The sequence below is a fragment of the Procambarus clarkii genome, unplaced genomic scaffold, assembly GCF_040958095.1.
Source record: "Procambarus clarkii isolate CNS0578487 unplaced genomic scaffold, FALCON_Pclarkii_2.0 HiC_scaffold_1816, whole genome shotgun sequence".
Classification (NCBI taxonomy): Eukaryota; Metazoa; Arthropoda; class Malacostraca; order Decapoda; family Cambaridae; genus Procambarus; species Procambarus clarkii.
The window spans coordinates 1-25,000 of NW_027190840.1; the positions used below are offsets into that span (position 1 = coordinate 1).

At 40.5% G+C, this 25,000-nt stretch overlaps 1 protein-coding gene and 1 pseudogene across 2 annotated transcripts; one reads left to right on the forward strand and one right to left on the reverse strand.

Annotated features, from left to right (window-relative positions):
- Positions 1-9,316: 9,316 nt before the first annotated feature.
- On the forward strand, positions 9,317-22,685 carry LOC123772220 (keratinocyte-associated protein 2). Of its 2 annotated transcripts, XM_045765289.2 has the most exons (5): positions 9,317-9,542; positions 14,187-14,213; positions 15,785-15,939; positions 19,593-19,723; positions 21,741-22,685. In XM_045765289.2, exons 1-5 carry the CDS (start codon positions 9,539-9,541, stop codon positions 21,841-21,843), a joined length of 420 nt encoding a protein of 139 aa, XP_045621245.1. In that variant the 5' UTR covers positions 9,317-9,538; the 3' UTR covers positions 21,844-22,685. The 2 variants fall into 2 exon arrangements, with proteins under 2 accessions (XP_045621245.1, XP_045621246.1); XM_045765290.2 differs by lacking the exon at positions 14,187-14,213 and having other exon boundaries at positions 9,412-9,542; positions 21,741-21,927.
- Positions 20,182-20,300, reverse strand: LOC123772355 (5S ribosomal RNA; annotated as a pseudogene).
- Positions 22,686-25,000: the final 2,315 nt, after the last annotated feature.

The window sequence follows — 25,000 nt, forward strand, 5'->3', positions numbered from 1 at the left end:
AGTTTAAGTAAGAGGTAGTTGTGATTAACAGTATCAAAGGCTTTTCTTAGGTCAATGAAGAGTCCAATCGGAAACTCATTTTTGTCAAGGGCTGAGTAGATAATGTCAAGGAGACTAATGATTGCATCATTGGTGCTCTTTTGGGACCGGAAGCCAAACTGGCAGGGGCTGAGTATGTCGAATTTTACGAGGTAGGAATAGAGCTGTTTGTAAATAATTTTTTCAAATATTTTTGATAGAATGGGTAGATTTGATATTGGTCTATAATTGTTTATGTCCGCCGGATTGCCTCCTTTATGGACTGGCGTTACTCTTGCTTTTTTGAGGATATCAGGGAAGGTGTGATACTCTATAGATTTGTTGAACAGTAGTGCTATGGGTGGGGCAAGGGCATGGGATTTTATTGACTAATATCATCATAACGCTTATTTAAAGGTCTTTCATTTAAGTTAATTAATAAAACATTATGTTGATTTGTTAAGAAATTGTCGGCAAGGTTAGCTGTATAATACTTACTGTGTGGATAGTCACAGAGACTAGATAAGAGGTTACATTCAGGGAATGAGGATAGGCACACACAGCACCGCTCCTGTGCCAGGTAAGTACACTACGGGCTCCCCATAGCCCGTGCTACTTGGAACTTGTTCCGAGTAGCTGAATCTATAACAACAACAGGGAATGAGGAGCATCAGAGGTAGAACATTCCTAGATGACAGAGCCAGAGTGCTTGGGGGGATTGTGTGAATCCGGCTTCAGTGGAAGCCTCAGGGATTCTAGAGGGTGCAGTAGTACCCCAGGTTGCAATCCTTTCTTCTCTTCTTCTTAATGGTAGGCGCAGTTTGCATGAAGGGTTTATCCTCCCGATGACTGCACGAGTACGAATGTTGGGAGGCACGTTAATGTTGAGAATGACAAGGTTTCAAAAGTGTTTGTTGTGTTGTGGTGGAGACAGGAGCGGCGAATAAACAGAGGCGTGTGTTAGAGGGAGACTTGCCTGTAATGCTGTGCGTATTAGTGGCTTTAGACACAGTATGTACTAGCTCTATCAATAAATCCAATATTCTGTTTGTAACTCATCTTGTATGAATGTACTTTTACCTGAATAAGTATTTGTATTTGTACTTGGCGCACTGTAGGGCGGGATGTTGTGTTTATGGCGTCCTTTGATCCTGGGTGCTGCTGCTACGCAGTGTTACCTGAATATACCTGAGGGGTATTAGTGGCCTCGACGAGGACAGGAAGCTGGCAGCTTGTCAAAGGTGCCCTTATTTGCCCGGATGATCTTTTTTATCGGTATTTTAAAATCCATCAGAGTTTTGGCGTTTACGGCTTCGGCAGGAAGGCAGTTCCACGGGTTTACAACACTATGGGTGAAAAAGCATCTCCTGTTTTCTATTCTACATTGTGGCTTGTGGAGCGTGAACCCGTTGCTCTTCGTTCGTGTTACATTTGAACTTCGAAGAAAGTGTTCGAATCGAAATCGTCCAAATTGTTTAGTATTTTGAAGGTTTCTATTAGATCCGCCCTATCATGCCTTGTCTGCAGTGTTAGCCCTGTGGCCCTCACCGTTCCTGATACGAGAGATGACTAAGCTCTGGTATGATTTTTGTTGCCTGATGTTACACCTTCTCCAGAGCAGCTATGCCTTTCTGAAGATGAAGTCTCCATGCTTGGATGTAATAATCCAGGTATAATTGCAATTATATAATATGTAATAATTTCCTTGAAGGTAAAGGTATGCTTGATTATTCCCAGGTTTGGTTCGCTTTTTCTTACTGGTGCTCCCACTTGTTGTGGAACTTATAGTGAATGATTGATTCTGATACCAAGATCCTTTTCTTCATTTATCTGTTGTAAAGTAGTGGTGTCAATTTGGTAGTTGTGACGTGTGTAACAAACTAGGCTGTTGTAAGAATTATCCAGAGTGGTTTATCGACAAAAGAGAATGGGAAGCTGAGCCGCATGGTGACCTGACCCCCAGGGGAATTCGCGGTGGAATTAACCGACGCTTTGTTCATAGCTGCGTATAATGAACCATCCTATAGTATTCAGTAATTTAGAGAAAATTAGCCTTTATTCATTTTGCATTAAAATTGTATTGTATAATAGTACTGGATACAATATCAAGAGTATTCTAATTATTGAGTTTAAGTCACCATCAGTGACGTCACGAATCAGATCTAACTTTTAAGGCGGAGTGACCGGCGGTCATAGGTCAGCAGGGTTGACATGTCTAATATTTCTCAAAGTTTTAATAACCATTTTTGTGATCGGGAACAGCTTTGCCGTTAGATGTTTGTGTAATCTAATTCAGTAAAATAATTCAACCAGTCTGGATCAATTAAGTACAACAGAGTTTAATTGTTATAACTTAAACCTTGCTAGTAACTGGGTAGAACTTTGACTAGGCGGAAGGATACAATACTCTTGTCTGGGGTAGACGAGACAAGGGAGAGATCAGTGTGAATACGGGAGCAGCTGGGAGAGGTCAACCATCTTACCTCTCCCCAAGACCAGCACAACATCTTAGCTGGAAAACATAGAGGTATAGTTGCTATGGTTATGTATAGAAATAGTCTTCTCATTTGCCATTCAGGTCAAGTAGGGAGTGTTAAAGTGATAGGGAGTGAACACATTTAGATTTTGTTTTAGTTTTCTTTTAATAAATTAAATTTGTTATTAATTTGCATTTTATTGTTTCCATTTGGTTATGTGTAAACTTGTCCTGGTCACGTGGTCCACACGAGGCAGAGTTGCATTGGGCGCCGATTCTAACATCGGATCGGAATTCATCATCCCCATCTAATTAATTCCACACTCAAGTTTCCGAGGTTATAAACTACTAGTGGGGATCAAGCCCCAAGGTTGATTAATTAGCGTGATCGATCCAGACCTCGATCATTGCTCTGTAGAGCTGGTCTGGTGGTGGCAGCATAGAGGCGACTCTAGGGTTTTGATCAGAGCTTAGGTCACGTCATACTGGGTGTAGAATCCTAAGTCGGTCAATCGTCTTAGGACCACGTGGCGTGGAGTTGGCTTTGGTAAAAGTTTTGGAGTCCCTTGGTAGAGAATAATAAGTAAGAATACGGGTAGAGGGAGTAGAAAGAAGGAAGTAAAGAGAGAGGAACCATAAACCCGTGTTACACGTGGATTGTTATGCCCTACATGTAAGGTCTTACATTTATCGACATTAAAAAGCATTTGCCAGTCATCAGACCATTTGTGGAGCTCATGCAGATCTCTTTGTAAGGTCTCAATATCACTTCCACTTCCTACTTTACCATAGATCTTAGTGTCATGTGCAAATCTAATGATGTGGTTTGTAATATTCACATTTACATCATTGATGTATATGACAAAAAGGGTTGGCCCCAAAATGGACCCCTGTGGAACCCCACTTAGCACATTTAGCACCCTTTGTTTTCTATGTTTTAACCATTGTTTTATCCATTCCAGCATTCTCCCATTTATTCCTTGTGCCTGTTTCCTTGCAAGTCTCTGATGTGGTACCTTGTCAAAAACTTTAGCAAAGTCCATGTAAGAGTCCATCCAAAATCCATCCAAAGATCAGATCTACCGGAAGTCCTTTGTCTGAATTGCCGGTTACCGTTTCCAGAAATGTAAGCAGGTTAGTGAGGCAGGATCTATTTTTAACAAATCCATGTTGTGTTGATTTTACAAGATTGTTCTCTGTGAGATGTTGGATGATTCCTTCCTTTATGTGTAACGGTTCTATTGTTACGTAAAGTATGGTGACAAATAAACACAGACACTAAGATATATATATATATATATATATATATATATATATATATATATATATATATATATATATATATATATATATATATATATATATATATATATATATATATATATATATATATATATATATATATATATATATATATATATATGTCGTACCTAATAGCCAGAACGCACTTCTCAGCCAACTATGCATGGCCCAATTTGCCTAATAAGCCAGGTTTTCATGAATTAATGTTTTTTCGACTACCTAACCTACCTAACCTAACCTAACTTTTTCTGCTACCTATCCTAACCTAACCGATAGAGATAGGTTAGGTTAGGTTAGGTAGGGTTGGTTAGGTTCGGTCATATATCTACGTTAATTTTAACTTCAATAAAAAAAAATTGACCTCATACATAATGAAATGGGTAGCTTTATCACTTCATAAGGAAAAAATTAGAAAAAATATATTAATTCAGGAAAACTTGGCTTATTAGGCAAATCGGGCCTTGCATAGTTGGCTGAGAAGAGCGTTCTGGCTATTAGGTACGACATATATATATATATATATATATATATATATATATATATTTGGTCGAATATACAGAAGTACACAGGTGATACTTTGGTGTGAGTTGAGCGCACTGAGCGTCGGTACAGTATCTCGCAAGTGTCTGCTCTAGACCACACTTGAAAGTAGACTCTGGTTAATGTTTGCTATTCTGCTGCTTATATGCTCGGGCAACACCTCACCGTGTTGCCCGGGCAACGCCTCACCTCATTCATCTCCAAAGGTTGACAGGAATATTAACAATGCATTTGGAGCGAGTATATTATTGGGATAATCTACTCACTACAGAACTCCCCCTCCCAGGGGATGAAAGGAAAAATACTTGATCAAGGAACTTAGCTGGTCGGTGAATTGTACGCCCTGCTCGCGTTACATAACCATCAAAGTTAACTTCCTCCTCTTCGCTGATGTCATCTAACTGGGGTCGTAGGGTGGGAGGTCGCACAGGATCGTCCGTCGTCGTAGGATCAGGTTGTGGTGCGGCTGGTAACGGGTTGTAGGGTGGGAGGTCGTACAGGATCGTCCGTCGTCGTAGGATCAGGTTGTGGTGCGGCTGGTAACTGGGGTTGTAGGGTGGGAGGTCGTACAGGATCGTCCGTCGTCGTAGGATCAGGTTGTGGTGCGGCTGGTAACTGGGGTCGTAGGGTGGGAGGTCGTACAGGATCGTCCGTTGTCGTAGGTGGCGGTGCTGCTGGTAACTGTGGTCGAAAAAGTGAACTGCGTAGTCGGCGGATGTCTCTGGATTTAGCAGTGTTGCAGACGTTGAGACGAAGCCTGGAGCAGAGCAGAGAGCTGAGTGAGGCCGGAGTCGTGGAGCTCTATGTGGGAGAGCGTGGCGGCTCGATTGAGAATTGTGAGTGTCTGAACTCAGGGAGCGAGAGCGTGGCGGCTCGATGCGGTCGTAGTCTGCTGTCTGCTCTGTGTCAAAGCTGTAGCGTCTTGGGTTGTTGGTGGAGCATTTAGATCCGGGGCAGATGGGCTCGGGCACCAGGACAATAGGAGGTAATGTAGGCACGTAGTTAGGACAACGAGGGAATCACTGCTAGAGCTGAATTGTCCTGGAGGCGACGAAGAGTCGGAAACGCAAGCTGTAAGTCCTGTACTGCGCAAAGTGCTTGAGTCAGCAGAGTATCAGAATGCAGTGAACATGTAGATGAATCTGACGAAAGAGCAGCTTTCGTGGGCGCCCCTGTAGAACAAGCAGTGCCCTGGCAGCGACGGAGAGTCGGCAGGACAGGCTGTAGATCCCACATTATGTAGTTACTGATGAAGCTGCCAGATGAGTGAGTAGTGATCGTGGAGCAGCAAGCCGTAGTAGATGAAAATGCAGAGATGATCGCGATGAAAATCATAGCTGTGGCAAGGGTGTTGGCAACGTTCCACGACAGGTGGCTGCGGTCCACAGCAAGCAGCAGCAGTGGAGGTCCAGTGAGAGTCCATGTTGTAGTCCATCGTGGCTGGGTATCGTCGAAACTCTCTGGGGTCACCAATGTAACGGTTCTATTGTTACGTAAAGTATGGTGACAAATAAACACAGACACTAAGATATATAATATATTTGGTCGAATATACAGAAGTACACAGGTGATACTTTGGTGTGAGTTGAGCGCACTGAGCGTCGGTACAGTATCTCGCAAGTGTCTGCTCTAGACCACACTTGAAAGTAGACTCTGGTTAATGTTTGCTATTCTGCTGCTTATATGCTCGGGCAACACCTCACCGTGTTGCCCGGGCAACGCCTCACCTCATTCATCTCCAAAGGTTGACAGGAATATTAACAATGCATTTGGAGCGAGTATATTATTGGGATAATCTACTCACTACATATGATTCTCTTCATGAGCTTGCAGATGTGTGATGTCAAGCTGATCGGACGGTGATTTTCTGCCGAACTCTTTCTGCGTTTTTTTGAAAATAGGGGGTAACATGTGCATATTTCCAATCCAGGGGAACTATCTCTTGGTCCAGGGATTTCCTGAAAAGGAGTTTCAGTGGAATGCATAGTGCATTTGCCAGTTCCTTTACGACTTTGGATTGAAATCCATCCACACCTGGGGATTTTGAGTCTTTTAGTTTTTCAGTGCTCTTGCTGACTGTGTCGCATGTAATGGGTATATCCCTTAATTCATGCTCTTCACCTCCTTCAAACATTTGTGTGGGTGATGGGATATCGTTCAATCTTTCGGGTGTGAACACAGATGTAAAGTATTCATTCAGACTGCCCTTCTATCATCCAACATAACAAGAGTTACATACATTCTTGTACAGCCACTAGTACGCGTAGCGTTTCGGGCAAGTCCTTAATCCTATGGTCCCTGGAATACGATCCCCTGCCGCGAAGAATCGTTTTTTCATCCAAGTACACATTTTACTGTTGCGTTAAACAGAGGCTACAGTTAAGGAATTGCGCCCAATAAATCCTCCCCGGCCAGGATACGAACCCATGACATAGCGCTCGCGGAACGCCAGGCGAGTGTCTTACCACTACACCACGGAGACTGCTACTTGGTTAGTCTCAACTTTTAGGGGTCCTTCAGAGTCCTTTGTTTTGGTTTTACTACGTATTTATGCACAGAATGATTTTGGATCTTCCGTTATGTTTTAGGCAAGTTTTCTTTCGTAATTTCTTTTGGCTAATCTGATTTCCTGGGTGGCTGAATTTAATGGCCTTTTATATATCACATAATCCATGATGTTCATCGTGAATTTATACCATTTCCAGAGGTTCCGTTTAGTTAATAGCGCTTTTTTTACTACTTGTGCCATTCCCTTTTTTGTTCCCTTTCTTTTCTTTCTCCTTTTTGGCGCATATCTTTGTAGGAGTTCAGTAATTACCTTTTTTGAAGTTTTCCCATGATGTTTCCACGCCAAGATCACCTATCAGCTCCCTCCATGAAGTGTTTTGTAATTCCTCTCTCATTCCCTGATAGTTTCCTCGATGGTAAACTAGAAGGTCATCAGAGTTTCTGTAATTGTATTCCATCTTAGAATATTGTGACCACACGATGGAGTGAGCTTGTCCCCCTACTTGAATTAGATCGATCATGCCCTCTTCTAATGTTAGCACAAGGTCCAGACTGCTGTTACCTCGAGTGGGCTCTACCACATGTTGTATGAGAAATGAGTCTTGCACCAAGTCTAGAAATAGATCTCCTTCAGCTTGTGGTGTTAGATTTACTCACTCTATTGTCTCGTGGTAAAAATCACCCCATTATAAGGGGGGTAGAAATAGCCTAAGCTACTCTATCCCTTTGAGATGTATTTATTGCTTATCTCAATAAACATACTTGAACTTGAACCCCATTATAAGAGTTTCCATCTTGTATTCTACAGTTTGGGTTTGTGACGCCTCATTGATCACATTATGCATATCAGTGACTTCCTCTGTTGTTGCTGTGTCAGCCCTGAGGCATACTCCCACTACGTTACCATGTTGAGCTAGTATATCGCACCATACAGACCTGAGGATCCCATGGGATTCAGTTCATCATTGGTGGTTGCATTCAGGTCCTCTTTCACATAAATCAGTACACCATCTGCTCTTGTTGTTGTCTCCTTTCTGGACGGTGAATGGTACCCCTGGGAGGAGGAATTCCCCTTCAATAACGTCCTCTCGTCCCCATGTTTCACTTATGCCAATGATGTCTTGAGTCTCGGCCTCAGCATATGCACACAGTGCTTCAAGTTTATTCACCATGCAGGTTTCTGGCATTAGTGTAGAAGCACCTTAAATTTCATTCGTTGTTCCTATTGGGATTAGTGATAGCTTCTAGATTCTGTATATTAGTGAGCTGTTCGTTGCCACTCCGGTTTTGTGCCTGTTCGTCTTCCGAGATATATATATATAGGGTTAAACGAACAAATCCATAAGGGCCGTGACGAGGATTCGATTTTGTTCATATGATGCATCACGTTATTGTGATTCCTGTGTGTATATAGGGTTAGTTGTTGTCTGTGTTTAGCTGCTGGTGACGCCAGGTATAAATGTGACACAGGTCAAATGTGACCCAGTTTGTTGGTCGACCATCTAGGGTATTACTTGTAGCATGTTTATTTAGGTCAGTACATCTAGGGTAGTACTTGTAGCATGTTTATTTAGGTAAGTACATGTAGGGTAGTACTTGTAGCATGTTTATTTAGGTCAGTACATCTAGGGTAGTACTTGTAGCATGTTTATTTAGGTCAGTACATCTAGGGTAGTACTTGTAGCATGTTTATTTAGGTAAGTACATCTAGGGTAGTACTTGTAGCATGTTTATTTAGGTCAGTACATCTAGGGTAGTACTTGTAGCATGTTTATTTAGGTAAGTACATCTAGGGTAGTACTTGTAAGATGTTTATTTAGGTAAGTACATCTAGGGTAGTACTTGTAGCATGTTTATTTAGGTCAGTACATCTAGGGTAGTACTTGTAGCATGTTTATTTAGGTCAGTACATCTAGGGTAGTACTTGTAGCATGTTTATTTAGGTCAGTACATCTAGGGTAGTACTTGTAGCATGTTTATTTAGGTAAGTACATCTAGGGTAGTACTTGTAGCATGTTTATTTAGGTCAGTACATCTAGGGTAGTACTTGTAGCATGTTTATTTAGGTAAGTACATCTAGGGTAGTACTTGTAGCATGTTTATTTAGGTAAGTACATCTAGGGTAGTACTTGTAAGATGTTTATTTAGGTAAGTACATCTAGGGTAGTACTTGTAAGATGTTTATTTAGGTAAGTACATCTAGGGTAGTACTTGTAGCATGTTTATTTAGGTAAGTACATCTAGGATAGTACTTATAGCATGTTTATTTAGGTAAGTACATCTAGGGGTAGTACTTGTAGGATATTTATTTAGGTAAGTACATCTAGGGTAGTACTTGTAGGATATTTATTTAGGTAAGTACAGCCAGCGAATACTAAACGTTAATGTTAACAAATCGTATCGAATTATTACATGTTAAATCAGGACAAATGGGGGAGGGAGGAAGACCCTTCGACAAGCCGTCGGTTTCCTGTCCTCGTCGAGGCCACTAGAGAGACAGAGGCTCTGAGGTAAATTCAGGTAAAATAAGAGAAAAACGAGAAAAAGATAAGGTGTAGGTGGCAGCTGGGAGGGCGGCGCGTGGCAGCCAGTGACCGGCCGCTGTCTGCTGCTCTTACACCCTCCTGCTGCTGCTCCTGCTGCTCCTGCTGCTGCTCCTGCTGCTCCTGCTCCTGCTCCTGCCTACGGTACACCATGGGTACGTTGGTACACGCCCGGGAAGCGACTCTCACAACCTGTGTGTGCGGTGGAGAAGCATATGTCATAGGGAGATAGGTTCAGGAGTCGCGGGTCCAGAGCAGTGGCACTGTTTCTGGCCCCGTGTTGTGTGGCTGTGGTCCACAGGTCAGGTGTTGGTTGGTCCAGTGTGGCTGTGGTCCACAGGTCAGCTGTTGGTTGGTCCAGTGTGGCTGTGGTCCACAGGTCAGCTGTTGGGTCAGTGTGGCTGTGATCCACAGGTCAGCTGTTGGGCCAGTGTGGCTGTGGTCCACGGGTCAGCTGTTGGTCCAGTGTGGCTGTGGTCCACGGGTCAGGTGTTGGGTCAGTGTGGCTGTGGTCCACAGGTCAGGTGTTGGGTCAGTGTGGCTGTGGTCCACAGGTCAACTGTTGGTCCAGTGTGGCTGTGGTCCACAGGTCAGCAGTTGGGTCAGTGTGGCTGTGGTCCACAGGTCAATTGTTGGTCCAGTGTGGCTGTGGTCCACAGGTCAGGTGTTGGTCCAGTGTGGCTGTGGTCCACAGGTCAGGTGTTGGTCCAGTGTGGCTGTGGTCCACAGGTCAGCAGTTGGGTCAGTGTGGCTGTGGTCCACAGGTCAGCTGTTGGTCCAGTGTGGCTGTGGTCCACAGGTCAGCTGTTGGTCCAGTGTGGCTGTGGTCCACAGGTCAGCTGTTGGTCCAGTGTGGCTGTGGTCCACAGGTCAGCAGTTGGAGCCTTACTGCTGTGATGTTTTGAGACCATATTCATTGAATATTAGGATAGGGCTGTCCCACTAATGGGGAAGGGAGGCCTATTTAGCTTATCAAGGTCCCCCTTGGCTAGGCCAATGACTGACCTTTCCTAGGATGCTACCCACAACAGTTACCTGCTAAGTTACCTGTTACCTTAAATATGGTATTTAACGAAGATAAGTTCCAGCTCATACGCTACAAAAAAAAATGAAAATATCAAAGCAGAAACCACGTACAAAACCCAAGCAAATCATAACATAGAACGAAAAGGCAATGTAAAGGATTTGGTTGTACTCATGTTGGAAGACCTGTCTTTTAAAGAACACAATAAAGTTGCTGTCACAACTGTAAGAAAAATGACAGGTTTGATGGCAAGAACCTTTCACACTAGAGATGCTATACCGATGATGATACTATTCAAAACACTAGTGCTCTCTAAAATGGAGTACTGCTGCACAATGACAGCACCTTTCAAAGCTGGGGAAATTGCTGACCTGGAGAGCGTGCAGAGATCCTTTACTACTAGAATCCACTCAGTAAAACATCTAAACAATTGGGACCGAATGAAATGCCTAAATCTGTATTCTCTTGAGCGTAGGCGGGAGAGATACATAATAATTTACACGTGGAAAATAGTAGAGGGGGCTGGTCCCAAACCTGCACACAGAAATAACACCACATGAGACCAGGAGGCATGGCAGGATGTGCAGAATACTCCCATTGAAAAGCAGAGGTATAACTGGCCGACCCCTTGCAGTGTTTAAGAGAGAACTTGACAAGCACCTCCAGAGGATACCTGATCAACCAGGCTGTAATTGTTACGTCAGGCTGTAAGCAGCCATGTCCAACAGCCTTGTTGACCAGTCAAGCAACCAGGAGGCCTGGTCGACGACCGGGCCGCGAGGACGCTAAGCCCCGAAAACACCTCGAGGCAGGGTAGGTGAGTAGAGGCATCAGGTGCAAGGAAACATCCGGTCTGGAAATTTAACCCGAGACCATTTGGTTGTGTAATATGTAGCTAATCATGATTCCAGTCACAAACCAGTATGATTAATGCAAAATAAAATTAAAAAAAAAAACATTTATTTAAGCACTCCTTGAAATTTCTCATTCTTGAAGTAATACTAACAATAAAAATTTCTAAACTTGGTACATAGTGAGTTCCTTGAACGTGGCAACTCATGTTTGTCATTTGCTGAATGATGACACCTACACCTACTTGTGTATACTATATAAGGGTCTTTGCAGTCCAGTTGGGTTCGTTCTTAACTCGGAGTTGGGAATCCAGGGATCAAGTCCCAGATAGAACAGAAGTGGCTGGGCACATTTCTTTTCACATGATACCTCTGTTCACCTAGCAGTAAATCAGTACCCGGGAGTTAGTCAAATGTTGTCGGGTTGCATTCTGGGAAAGGTCAGTAGTTTTACATTGGGGGGGGGGGGACTGCAATATAAGCCTCATGTGTAGATACAGTAGAGTACAGGAGTACAGTATATTTATACTGTACATTGTCTGTCCCTGACAAAACTAATTAATGTCTGGTTTCAAGTTTTGAATCAAAAGATTGTAGTTTAATGATATACTATACTGTATACTGTATATATTGCTCATATGCTTGACAGTCCAGACCTCATTTGTCACTTTTAGGTTTATTCTGCTAAAACCTTGTTTTCATTCAGAAGAATTTTAATTTTTCAAAAGTTTTAATACCCTATGCACAAGATCTGGCACTATGTCGTCCACAGTTGATATATCTGTGCAGGCTATGCCATGATTGCTTTTAAAAAGGCTATTTCAGTGTTTCCAGAGATAAGCTAATTACTATTCTTCAAGATATAAATTTATACTTGGTGGGCACTCGGATACCTAGCTCAGCAATTGGTAAAAATAAAAATAGTAGAAGTGTCTGGTCATCACCTAGTTGATTCATGGGTAGAAATTGGTGTAAATAACAGTTTTACATTGTTTATGATACTGTGCCTACCTACCTACCTTGTGACTACTTTGTGGTGGCTACGAGGATCAACATCCCTGTGGCTCGTTATCTGACCAGGCATCCTGGTTGGTTGTCTGGTCAACCAGGCTGTTGGTCGCGGCTACGTGCAGCCTGATATATGAATCAGGGCCTGTACAACTTTGTATCGGTATTATTGATGCAAGCTTCATTATTTAAATAGCATTAAGACTCATACGCACAGAAATCACAATGTGATATATCAAATGAACAAATCCCCAAGGGCCTTGATGAGAGTTCGAACCTATACCCTGGATGTTCCCAAACGTGCTCTAGTCAACTGTACCACGACATGGTAAAAGAATTGCAACCTGGAGTGCTGCTGTCCGCATGAGGATCCCGAGGCTTCCACTGAAGCCTAACCTGGAGCTACTGATCCTCGTGAGGGCAGTAGCACTCCAGGTTGCAATTCTTTTACCATGTCGTGGTACAGTTGACTAGAGCGGGTTTGGCAACATCCAAGGCATAGGTTTGAACCGTCAAGGCCCCTTGTGGATTTGTTCATTAACTCATTTTATCCATATCTAAATTGCCAGATGAAGGATAAACTGTCAATAGGTTGAATAGATGAAGCTCCCTGAAAGTATACTGGTCATCTCTTGATTGACTTTTATCAGTGCCACTGCTAACATACTTTAAGTGATGATAGTGATGCATAGTCTTATCTAAATTGCCAAACATTTCTGATAGAACTTGAAACACATCTACAGTAGCTCCTAAGACTCGTCCATTTTTTCATCTGTTTATGAAGCCTTGTTACACGCTGTTGAATTTCTTTGTTTCTTAGGGAGTTTTAAGTTTATATATAATGAAACAATTAGCATCAAATATTTGGAGATTGTATTTCCAACTGACAATTCCAAGCAATGATTTTAACAGTCATAATATTAGCATTCTGCAACAATGATTTTAACAGTCATAATATTAGCGTTCTGCAACAATGATTTTAACAGTCATAATATTAGCGTTCTGCAACAATGATTTTAACAGTCATAATATTAGCGTTCTGCAACAATGATTTTAACAGTCATAATATTAGCGTTCTGCAACAATGATTTTAACAGTCATAATATTAGCGTTCTGCAACAATGATTTTAACAGTCATAATATTAGCGTTCTGCAACAATGATTTTAACAGTCATAATATTAGCGTTCTGCAACAATGATTTTAACAGTCATAATATTAGCGTTCTGCAACAGTGATGTTAACAGTCATAATATTAGCGTTCTGCAACAATGATTTTAACAGTCATAATATTAGCGTTCTGCAACAGTGATTGAGCCACATTAGAGTTACCAGCAGCGTCACGCTAGCACCATCACCCGTAAAAGCAATAAAATTGTTGCGAAGATGATCATGATGAAATCTTTGCTCAGCAAGGCAAGTAGGCTGCTAAGCAAGTACAGTATTTGCATACTGTTTTTGTAGTTCCATGCAATTCAGTCAAGTCTAGGAAAATAAAATGTGGATGATGTGAGGCATTTTTTTTTTTAATAAATACATGTTAAAGTAGTTTTGCTACTAAGAGTAGCAGACTCTTGTATTAGAATAGCTAGTTTTCCCTTTTATTTCAAGAATACCTTTGCAGATTCATGGTATCTTTTTCTTATACAACTTGGCTAGTTATATTTGTAGGACTAAATGATGAATGCAACTCTTGTAGAATGTCTGTGCCAGTTAATTCTTGCACATGCAACAGATCAGAAGTGTCAGAATATTATTTACAATTTTTAAGTATTGAGCACTAAATGTTACAGGTTCTCTCCACTTCATTTTGATTTAAACATTCCCTAGATACAGTATTTGATTATATTACAATTGTGTTACAATAATAATTGACGTTTGTTACATAAACTGAATCATTCACAATAAAATTTTTCAGGTGTCAATTTTAGAAATTCTGAGTATCGTAAGTATAAAATGTTTTTAGCAGAGCACAAAGCTTTTGTAAAACTAATTGCAAAAATGCTAAGCAATATTTTGTCACAACGAGCTTGCAGATCTTCTAGGAAAAAAAAAATCCAACAAATTTCCAAATCTCTGTGCCCATGTTCCTTTGTTACTGTCCTATCACATTTGGAAATGTAGCGAGTAGATTATCCAATAATATACTCGCTCCAAATGCAATGTTTGCTATCCTGCTGCTTATATGCTCGGGCAACTCCTCACCGTATTGCCCGGGCAACTCCTCACCGTATTGCCCGGGCAACTCCTCACCGTATTGCCCGGGCAACGCCTCACCTCATTCATCTCCAAAGGTTGACAGGAATATTAACAATGCATTTGGAGCGAGTATATTATTGGGATAATCTACTCGCTACAGAGGATAATCTACTCGCTACAGAAATTATTTATGAAATGTGTGTGATTAAAATACTATAACCAAATAATTTAAATGAACGGCTTTTATTTCACCATTTTTGTCACAGGTTATAGCATTTAGTGCACGCCTTGAATTACCGGATCCACAGTCATTCATGCTCTGTGATCTGTGCACTGTAGAGTTTTTTTTTAATATAATACTTTGATAAGTGTTTTAATTACAAAAATCAATTGGACAAAACCAAGTGATTGGATAGTTTTGTCAACCCGTTCTCGCAAATTTAATAAGTCAATATTGACTTATTAAATACGTGCATAGGTGACATACTTAACATAATAGATACCCTTAAAAAGATTCATAGAAAACACCGACCTTACCTAACCTACTTAGTATGTTAAGATAAGCATCTTATTGCTTCGTAATTACAATTATTACCTAACCTATAATAGGTACAGGTTAAGTAATAAGTGTAATTACGAAGCAATAAGATGCTTATCTTAAGATACTAACAAGGTTAGGTAAGGTCGGTGTTTTCTATGAATCTTTTTAAGGTATCTATTATGTTTAGTATATCACCTATGCACGTAGTTAATAAGTCAATATTGACTTTACGAATTTGCGAGAACGGGTTGCAAGTTTTGTTGACCAGACCACGCACTAGAAGGTGAAGAGACGACGACGTTTCGGTCCATCCTGGCCCATTCTCAAGTCGATTGTGAGAATGGTCCAGGACGGACCGAAACATTGTCGTCCCTTCACCTTCTAGTGTGTGGTCTGGTCAACATACTTCAGCCACGTTATTGTGGCTCATCACCTGCATTGGATAATTTTATTAAACAAGTGAAGACTAAAGTGGATCTTGTTTTTCATCATGTGTTGTGTGATTGCACAGTAATAATTGATTTGCACAGTATGTAATTTGCTTAAAAATATGCAGAGCTTTTGCTCATGTTCTTGAGTGGGCAGGTGAAGCAAGTGAGGTAAGATATTAGCCAGTTGTTTTTATTAAATATAGTACAGCATACTGTAATCTTGAAATATACAGATATAAAACATGTACATAAATATATTATTTACACACAATATAAATATTCATTGCTTATGTTAGCTGAAATATAATTCTTTTGAAATACAAAATGATGGTTAAACTGGTGCAGGTGTGAGTACTGGAGCATCCTTTGGCCTGGCCATCTTGTGCTGCATCCTGGTGTTCTCGGCGCTGCAGATGTACAAGAACCAGCTGGGCTCCACGAGGCTCATGACGCTTGTTGCTGGATATGTGGCATCCTGGCTCTTCATCTTCATGATAACTGTATCCTTTTATTTTATAAATGACTAATTTATAATTACAGTATTGTAATAGTGCACCTTTGATGTCAATTGCTTTGTCTTTTTATTTTCTGATTGGGGTCCTAAGTGATAGGCATTCGTTCCTTCCTTCCTATCCCAGATCATTGTTTTTGTATTCCTTCCAAGTGCTGTTTAGTTCCAACTTAAGTATTGAGCACTAAAGTATTAAGCACTACATCACATTACTGTAGTGTAATAATTGCTTTGTGATAATTACCTTATAAACCTTTCCTTAGGACCTTTTGAATATCCTGTGACACAGTGTTCAGTAATGTTCCCAGCTTGCTGCTACCTTTGGATAAATAATTATTGTAATAATGCAGGAGAAAAGGAAGGAGATACTGTACAATATTGTTTGTTAGATAAACAAAATATGTCCGAGTTTGTGTATTTGAAGCTGGAGCATATGGTGGAGACGTCCATTACCTATGCCAGAGTGCATAGGGGTTATATGTAAAACCTGGACTGGCTTCAGTAGGGACCCCCCTAAATTTCCTGTGTATTCAGTGGCATCACAGGTTGTATAGCATAACATGTCATCGCTCAGAGGTAAAGTGCACAGCTTGGGAGTACCCAGGTCAGAGAGCTCAAATCCCCAAATTAGTCCAATTGATTTTCTCGTTGGTACATCACATTACAGTACTGTAGTGTGAGTTCCTTGTGTATATCTCAGTTTACTTGTGTGAGTTTGCACAAATATTTTTGAAATACCTAGTGGCTAAGACCAGATATAGTCAAGGACCTCAGTCGTAAACAGCCAAAATGCTGTGTTTGCAAAATGCTAAACTTATTGAGGATAGAATTTTACCATAATTACGGTATATTTTGTTCTTGGCAGGCTTTCATGGCAGGTTAGAGATAATTGCGGACTTGCTAAGGAATTATGAAGGAAACGTTCTTAAATTAGAACGAGAAGGCAAAAGTCTCAGGAATGAATTTTGCAATTTAAAGGGAAGATACAGGAGGCACAAATCAAGGAACTAGTCGAAGATAATGAGACAGAGAAAATGAAGCAGGGTGAATTTGAAGAAATTAACAGGAAAAATACTCGCATGGAAAAAAACTCGATCACCATGTAGGCCAGTCCAACTGGGGAGTTAGGCAAGGATGTGCTAAGAGAAACTTCATTGACAGCTTTAATTAATATAGGAGAATAATAAAGGACTGGAAAAGTGCAAAGAGGAATAAAAGAAATGTATGCACAAGTTGTAAAAGAGAAGGAAACAATCGTAGAAGTATGTTTGAAATTCAAAAACAGAAATGAGCAACAAGATGCAGGAATTAGACAAGTATTTAGGAAAGAACTGGTTACCAACAGTAAATTAGTACAAAACACTGCAGATAGAAGTAAGTCCATAATAATTTTTGGATGTTTAGAAAAGGAAATATCATCTAGGCTAAACAGGACAGCAGATGAGGAAAAAAATAGAAAATAGTAGTAGTTTTAGGAGGTCATCACAACAAAGGAAAATATCAGTGATTTTAGGAGGCTGGGTAAATATGAGACAGGCATCGCCTCGTAACCACCTCACTGCTCTCCTGGTTTCGGCAAAAACTTCATAGTGCAATTGTTAAGTACATATTTTAGTTGATTTTATAAATGTTCAGGTAAAGTTAAGGATGACATTCAAGAGGGCCTCATAATGATCATGAGAGAGATAATACTAAGAGTTGATGAAGATTGATCATGACTCTTGGTACTTGATGACTTCAGCTTGAATTCCATAGACGGCTGCTAGGTTTACGGAGCAAGAACGGAGGACTTTTGGACGGGTAGATTTGTAAAGCTCATCCTGGAGAAATTTATGTATGTACTGTACTAGTATCAACACGTTAAACAAGCAATAAGGCAGAGGAAAGGGGACATTCCTTCAATGCAGGATTTGGTATTCACCAGGAAAGAAGAGATCTTTGACATTCAATACCTTCTTCCCTTGGGTAAAAGTGACCATGTTTAGGGAGCCAGTCGGCCAAGCGGACAGCACGCTGTACTTGTGATCCTGTGGTCCTGGGTTCAATCCCAGGCGCCGGCGAGAAACATTGGGCAGAGGCACAAAAATGATTGCTAATAATATAATATTGAAAGCAAACAGTTATCATAGTCTGTTATCACAAACTTACGATAGGTCGGCAGTTATTTAGGAAGGTCGCATCATCTTACCCAGTATACATAACCCACACCTGATATGTCATACATTATTTAATGAATCTGTTACCATTAAGACATTTATTCATTATCTAAATGAAAAATAATCCAAGAAATTTTAACAGAATGTTCAACTTTCATCCGTCTGTCAGCCATTTGCAATGCATGAATGAGGGTGCGTCTTTTATGGCTACAAATACATTAGTCATATCTGGTGCTATCGCTCAGGTGATATTTTATTCTGTAGCCAGTTGAGAGTTCAAGCTCAAATTTTGTAGGCCAGAGCACTTTGTTGAACATTCTGTGATATGGAGGAATAAATGAGGGTCCCGGTATCAGTCAGGTTCTTTCCCAATGCACAATTGAGAATTCCGGGTCAGAATCCTGGGCGGAACAGAAATGGTTGGGCACATTTCCTTTCACTTAATGCAGCTGTTCACCTAGCAGTAAGTAGGTACTTGGGAGTTAGTCAGCTTGTGGGGCTACATCCTGGGTGGGGGGGGGGCTTTACATAAGCCGAATGTGTGTGAATACACCCTGGCTTCCTGTCTCCCCTACTCAATGAATTATTATTATTAAATAATCCGTCCCTTGAGTTAAATCGATTATGGCAGAGAATGCCATTTTTGTTGTCGGGTTACTACAATTGATTATAGCAGCAAAAAAGGTCATGTTAATGGTGTATGGTACTTCAGTATGATGATCATCAAGAACTACTGCAGCTACTTGTAAATTTTCAGGAATTTTCTTGTCACCAACAATATCAAACTGCTTTGTATGCCCCTTTGTGGTACAGTATTAATGTGTGAATATTTCTCTCAAATGCATTTCAACAATTTTTTTTTTTTTTTTTTTCATTGACAAAGTCTAATGGGTGCACAGGAACAACTTGGCTAATGCATAGTGGTAAATGATAGTCTTGGTAGAAAAAGTTGGTATGGTATATTATTGTCGGGAACAGGAAGCCTGTTAGGCTTTTTTAAAACTCTCGATCCAAGTTCAAGGCTGTCCTAGCGGTCAACCATTTTGTGATCTTAATCTGGATGACCGGATGACACACATCCACCGTGTCATGTCACTAACTAGTTAAAACTTACTGATTGAATTGAACTGTGTGTGAAATAATGCACAGGATTCACGTACCTGTATATTGATTTCACATATGCATTTCATCATATTAAATGTTAAATATGTTTTAACTAGACAATGGTTCTTATAAGTGAACCATGAGACTTGTAGAAAAATAGTTCACATCCTTGACTCACAATCCAAGGTCCCGGGTTCAATCCCTGGGCAGGAGAAAAGTGATTGGGCACATTTTCTTTCATCTGATGCCTCTATTCTCCTTGCATGTAAAATAGGTAAATTACCTGGGAGTTCAGCCTAAGTACAAGCTTCCTGTCCCTGACAATGGGAAATATATAAAATTGTCCCCTTAGTTATTAGGCTCTTCCTTAACTTGTAAACAGGCATTGAGCAACTTGGAAAACATTGTGTTTGGAAAGGGGTTCCAGGCGCGTGTGATTCCTGAAGTAGCACTTTGTATGGTGCTGGCCTGCTCTGCTGCGGGCATGGTTCACAGAGTCTCTGTTACTGTTTGGTAAGTTGCACCTACCTTTTATTTCGAGCCATCTTCAAACATGAAAGTACTTATAGCACTAAAGTAATTAATATATACTGTACTAAGAAATAAGGTCCCGGTAATAGGGTTGGGTTCGTTCTCGAATCGCAATCAAGAATTCTGGGTTCGAATCCCAGACGAGGCAGAAATGGTTGAGCATATTTCCTATCACCTAATGCCTCTGTTCACCTAGCAGTAAGTAGGTACCCAGGAGTTAGTCAGGGTTGTTATGGGGTTGCATCCTGGGGAGGATCAGTAATTTGACCTTAGGAGATGGGCCATCAATATAAGCATGCATGCATATACTGTGTAATTACCTAAGTGTAATTTGTGCGTTTTCTGTGTGTGTAATATGTAATCTGTGTGCGCGCATTTGTGTATGTACTTACCTAATTATGCTTGTGGGGGTTGATCTCTGGCTCTTTGGTCAACGTTATTGCCAACAGCATTTGGTGTTCCCAGGCGGTCACCCATCCAAGTACTAACCAAACCCAACGTTGCTTAACTTCGCTGATCAGACGAGAAGCGGTGTTCTTAATGTGGTATGGCCGTATATATGTATGGCTGCCTGTCCCCTGGCACAATGAATTTTTATTATAGCAACTATATGGCAGAATGTTAAAAAAATTTACTGTAGTGGACAACATAGTTCATGTTAATGTACTGTTAATTTATAGAGAGCTTGAAAAAGAGCCATAAACCAACCCTAAACTTTTTTAGGCTAAGTATTGCACATATATATGAGCTAAATTAGGCCTAGGATAGCATGTATTAGGCCTATGATTACTTGTCTACACCTTGGACAGATTCTTTAGTTTTTGTTGTTTTATAAACATGCTATTTGGGGTAATCCAGTTGTACATAACATTAGCTTGTTGGGTCCAACGGTCCATTTTTGCACGTGACCAAATAATTACTGGAAGTATTATTTTTTGAGGCTGGGCTGCTTCATTTACACATTATCAGATTTTTAATTTGTATATTAATTGCTGAAGGCAGGTATTTATTACATACAGGCATTAATTTTAATGGTTGCCATGTTGAAAGATGAGTTTATTAAAATGTTAAAAATTAAGCTCATAATAATGTGTAAACCTGTAAGATGTAAAGGTAAGCCATGGGCTGATCTCATCGAGGCCTTTAAAATATTATACTGAATAAGTTTGATGATATTAATGCTTCTCTAAAAGGTCAAATGTAACACACACACACCACATTGCTCACTGTTCACCACCACCACCTCACCACTCAACTGTCATTACCCACTGTTCACCACCACCACCTCACCACTCAACTGTCATTACCCACTGTTCACCACCACCACCTCACCACTCAACTGTCATTACCCACTGTTCACCACCACCACCTCACCACTCCACTGTCATTACCTGCTGCTCACCACCACCACCTCACCACTCAACTGTCATTACCCACTGTTCACCACCACCACCTCACCACTCAACTGTCATTACCCACTGTTCACCACCACCACCTCACCACTCAACTGTCATTACCCACTGTTCACCACCACCACCTCACCACTCCACTGTCATTACCTGCTGCTCACCACCACCACCTCACCACTCAACTGTCATTACCCACTGTTCACCACCACCACCTCATCACTCAACTGTCATTACCTGCTGCTCACCACCACCACCACCTCACCACTCAACTGTCATTACCCACTGTTCACCACCACCACCTCACCACTCCACTGTCATTACCTGCTGCTCACCACCATATACTTATCACCACCTCACTACTTCCCTCTCATTCATCATCCCAAACTAACCGGCTGACATACACAGCAGAAGCTACCTAGTGGGTGAGCAGGGAAGTGGATATAGCTTCACAATTCACACCTTCTTTCCCACTCTTAAGAGAGAGAAATTGTATTTTTAAAATATTTCATAATATTGTTTGTATTAAGAGCCCTGGCTATCCAGTTTCTATTAGTCTTGAGAGATTACATATATATATTCTGTATTTCCAGTTTGCTTTGTTCTATGGTTGGATTATATTACATAAACAAGATGGGCCAAACAAGTGCTGCTCCAGCTGTCCCCTCAGTGACCAGCTCCAAGAAAAAGAAGTAAAGTTTGAACTGCGTAAGATGCGTGGGAGAGATGATCAGTATGGCCCTCACTACTGTGCATCACACTAAATATACTCCTCCTAACTTCTGTTTTTCATTTAAGTTTCACATTGATGTGTTGGTAAATACTATATGGCTTATTGACGGTATTTGTGAACACATTATAGCCAGCATACAGATATAAATATTTTAATTCAAATGTGTACTTGCATCTGGTCATTCTAATTCTAACACAGTTTAACTAGGTGAGTACAGTTTGATTTGTAATGGAAATACAACTTTATATTTGAAAACTTTATTGGGTATCTTATTGCATTACTAATACACATCACAAGAAAACAGGCTGGTGAAATTCTTAATGTGTGGTAATAATGCACATCTTACAAAGTTATTTTTTTGTAAGTACAGCCTTAAAAATAGACCATTATAAATGCAGTACTTGTGACTACAGTATTATATTTGGTATTATTAATTATACTCTCTTGTTGAAAAATTTCATTCGGTACCATAGGAGTTATCGTGGGTTTTGTTGATGCTGAATAGTGTTACAGAAATTCTTTTAACTACAGTGGAATTTATGAATATTTTGTTTGTAATAAAGTCAGCACATAATGTGGCAAATTAAGCTCTTAATGAACAATTGAAACTTTTATGAAAAACTTTCTACAAAAAATAATTCCATTATTTTATGATATTTGCAGTGGTTAAAGACTGATAACTGAATTTTTTCCAATATTATGGATGAAGGTATTTTTTTTATTGGTGGCAAGCCAGGCCTGCCTTTGGGTATTTTTGCTGCATTCCAACTTGTTAAAGTTTTTGTAATAAAGTGTAGCAAATAAATTTTAATAACTTTAAATTTTCCTGTTATGTTTATGATATTTGCATACAGGCGTTTGGAGTTCACTGGTACCTTAACTTGTGGTTCCAAGAATCAACAGTCTTGCAGCCCAGTCTCTGACCAGGCCTCCTGGTTGGTGGTGGGGTCAACCAGACTGTCAGATGTAGCTGCTTTCAGCCTGACATAAAAATCACCGCCTGGTTAATCAGGTATCCTTTGGAGGTGCTTGTCTAATTCTCTTTTCAGCACTTGAGAAGTTGGCCAGTTGTACCCCCTTATTCAAAAAATTCAAATTAATTTTTTTATTCAAAAGAATATGTACAAAGAACACGCAATGTACAATTGTGGGGGACAATGAGTAATGTACAATTGTGCGGACAGGAGTTAAACAAACTAATGAAGCCACTATTACGCAAAGCGTTTTGGCCAAAAGCACTTGTGTAGCAAGAGCATGTTGAAAAGATTGTGTCCTTGGTGTTGATAGTTCTCTTTCACGTACCTATTGCACCTCTGCTTTTCAACAGCTGTTTTGTACAAATTGCCATGCCTCCTTGTCTCACATGATGTTATTCCTGTGTGCAGGTTTGGAATTGGTCCCCTTAATATTTTTCAGGTGTAGTTTATAATGTATCTCTCTCACCTGCACGTCAGAGAATACAGATTTTAATGGGTCGTAATAATTTAGACGCTTTAACAGAGTCTAGCCGTAAAAGATCTTTGCATGCTCTCTAGGTCGGGAATTTCTACAGCTGTGAATGGGGCTGTTACTGTATTAGAGAGCAATAGTGTCTTGAGTATCATCACTGGTATGGCATCTCTTGTTTGAAAGGTAAATTACGAGCCATGTATTTTTAATAATATAACAGGAAGAACATGATGTCTGCACTGGCTTTGTAGGTTATATGATGATAATTTATGTTTAAACTTACTAGAATGCTGTAATGCTTGAATGAAGGTGAAGAAAAGACCCAATACACGTGTAAGTGTACTATTGCCAAATTTTTGGATCAAACCTAAATCCTTTATCAAGGTGTAAACAATGTTCTGAGCAAGATTCTAAGTGCACGAGTTTGTATGTGTGGCAGAGTGCTTCATGTGGCATCCATCATTAGATGTCATTATCCTTTGGGAGTATTCTTGGGGAGCAAATCCATAACGACATCTAATGTGATTTTCGTGCTCGCCCATTTCTGTCCTACCTGGGATACCTAATTGAGTCAAGAACGAACCCAACGTACTACCAAGACATAAATCATATACTACTTGATAATTTACCTGAGGGCCTCAATGAGGGGTGGAAGCTGGTGGCTTGAAAAAGGTCCCCCACCATTTGTCCTGATTTTATTGAGCTGGATTTTGAATTTCGGCATTTACGGCTTTGGCGGATAGGTGGTTCTATGGACTTGTAATACAAGCCCATGGAACTACCTATCCCCCAAATCCGTAAATGCCAAAATATTGGCATTTATAGGTAAATTAGCTATGGTGAAATAACTATGGGTGAAATAGCATCAACCGTTTTGTCCTGCTTGAGCTTGAAACCGTTGCTCCTTGTTTGTGTTAAATCTGACCATTTAAAGAAATGGTCTGGATCAATATCCTCTGGTCCAGGATGTCTGACTCCTGGCCAATGTCTGAGAAATGTGAATAAGGAAGCATGCACGACCTTGAATATCACGTACAGTACATAAGACTACCAGTAATTGTGGAACATGCAGCATCAGCATGGAGTCCTTAATTAGCTTATCGAATGAGATGAAGCTGGAGAAATTCCGGAGGTATGCCAGACTAGTCCTAGAGCTGAGAGATAAGAGTTAGGGAAATACAGTACTAAAATCATTCCTGAACTAAGTTGTACTAGGAATGGTTGAGGACCACAGGGCTAACAACACTGTTGGCCCTGTGGCCCTCAACTGATAGCCTATAAGCAGACAAATAATGGTATCATTGGTATTCTTTTTGGGAACGGAAGCCAAACTGGCAGGGACTTAATATGTTGAGCTTTACAAGGTAGGAATAGAGCCGTTTGTAAATAATTTTTTCAAATATTTTATAAAGATTTGATTAGATTTTAAAGTAGATTTGATATTTGATGTTTACTTGAATTACCTGAGGCCCACTAACTTTAGTGTCCTCGATGAGGACAGGAAGCCGGCGGCTTGTCAAAGGTCCCCCCTATTTGCCTTGATTTTTACTGGGTATATTTTGAAACAGCACAGTTTTGGCAGTTACGAGGTTCCTTGGGTTTATAACCGTGGGTGAAAAAGTATCTCCTGTTCTCAATCCTACATTGTGGCTTGAGCTTGAAACCATTGCT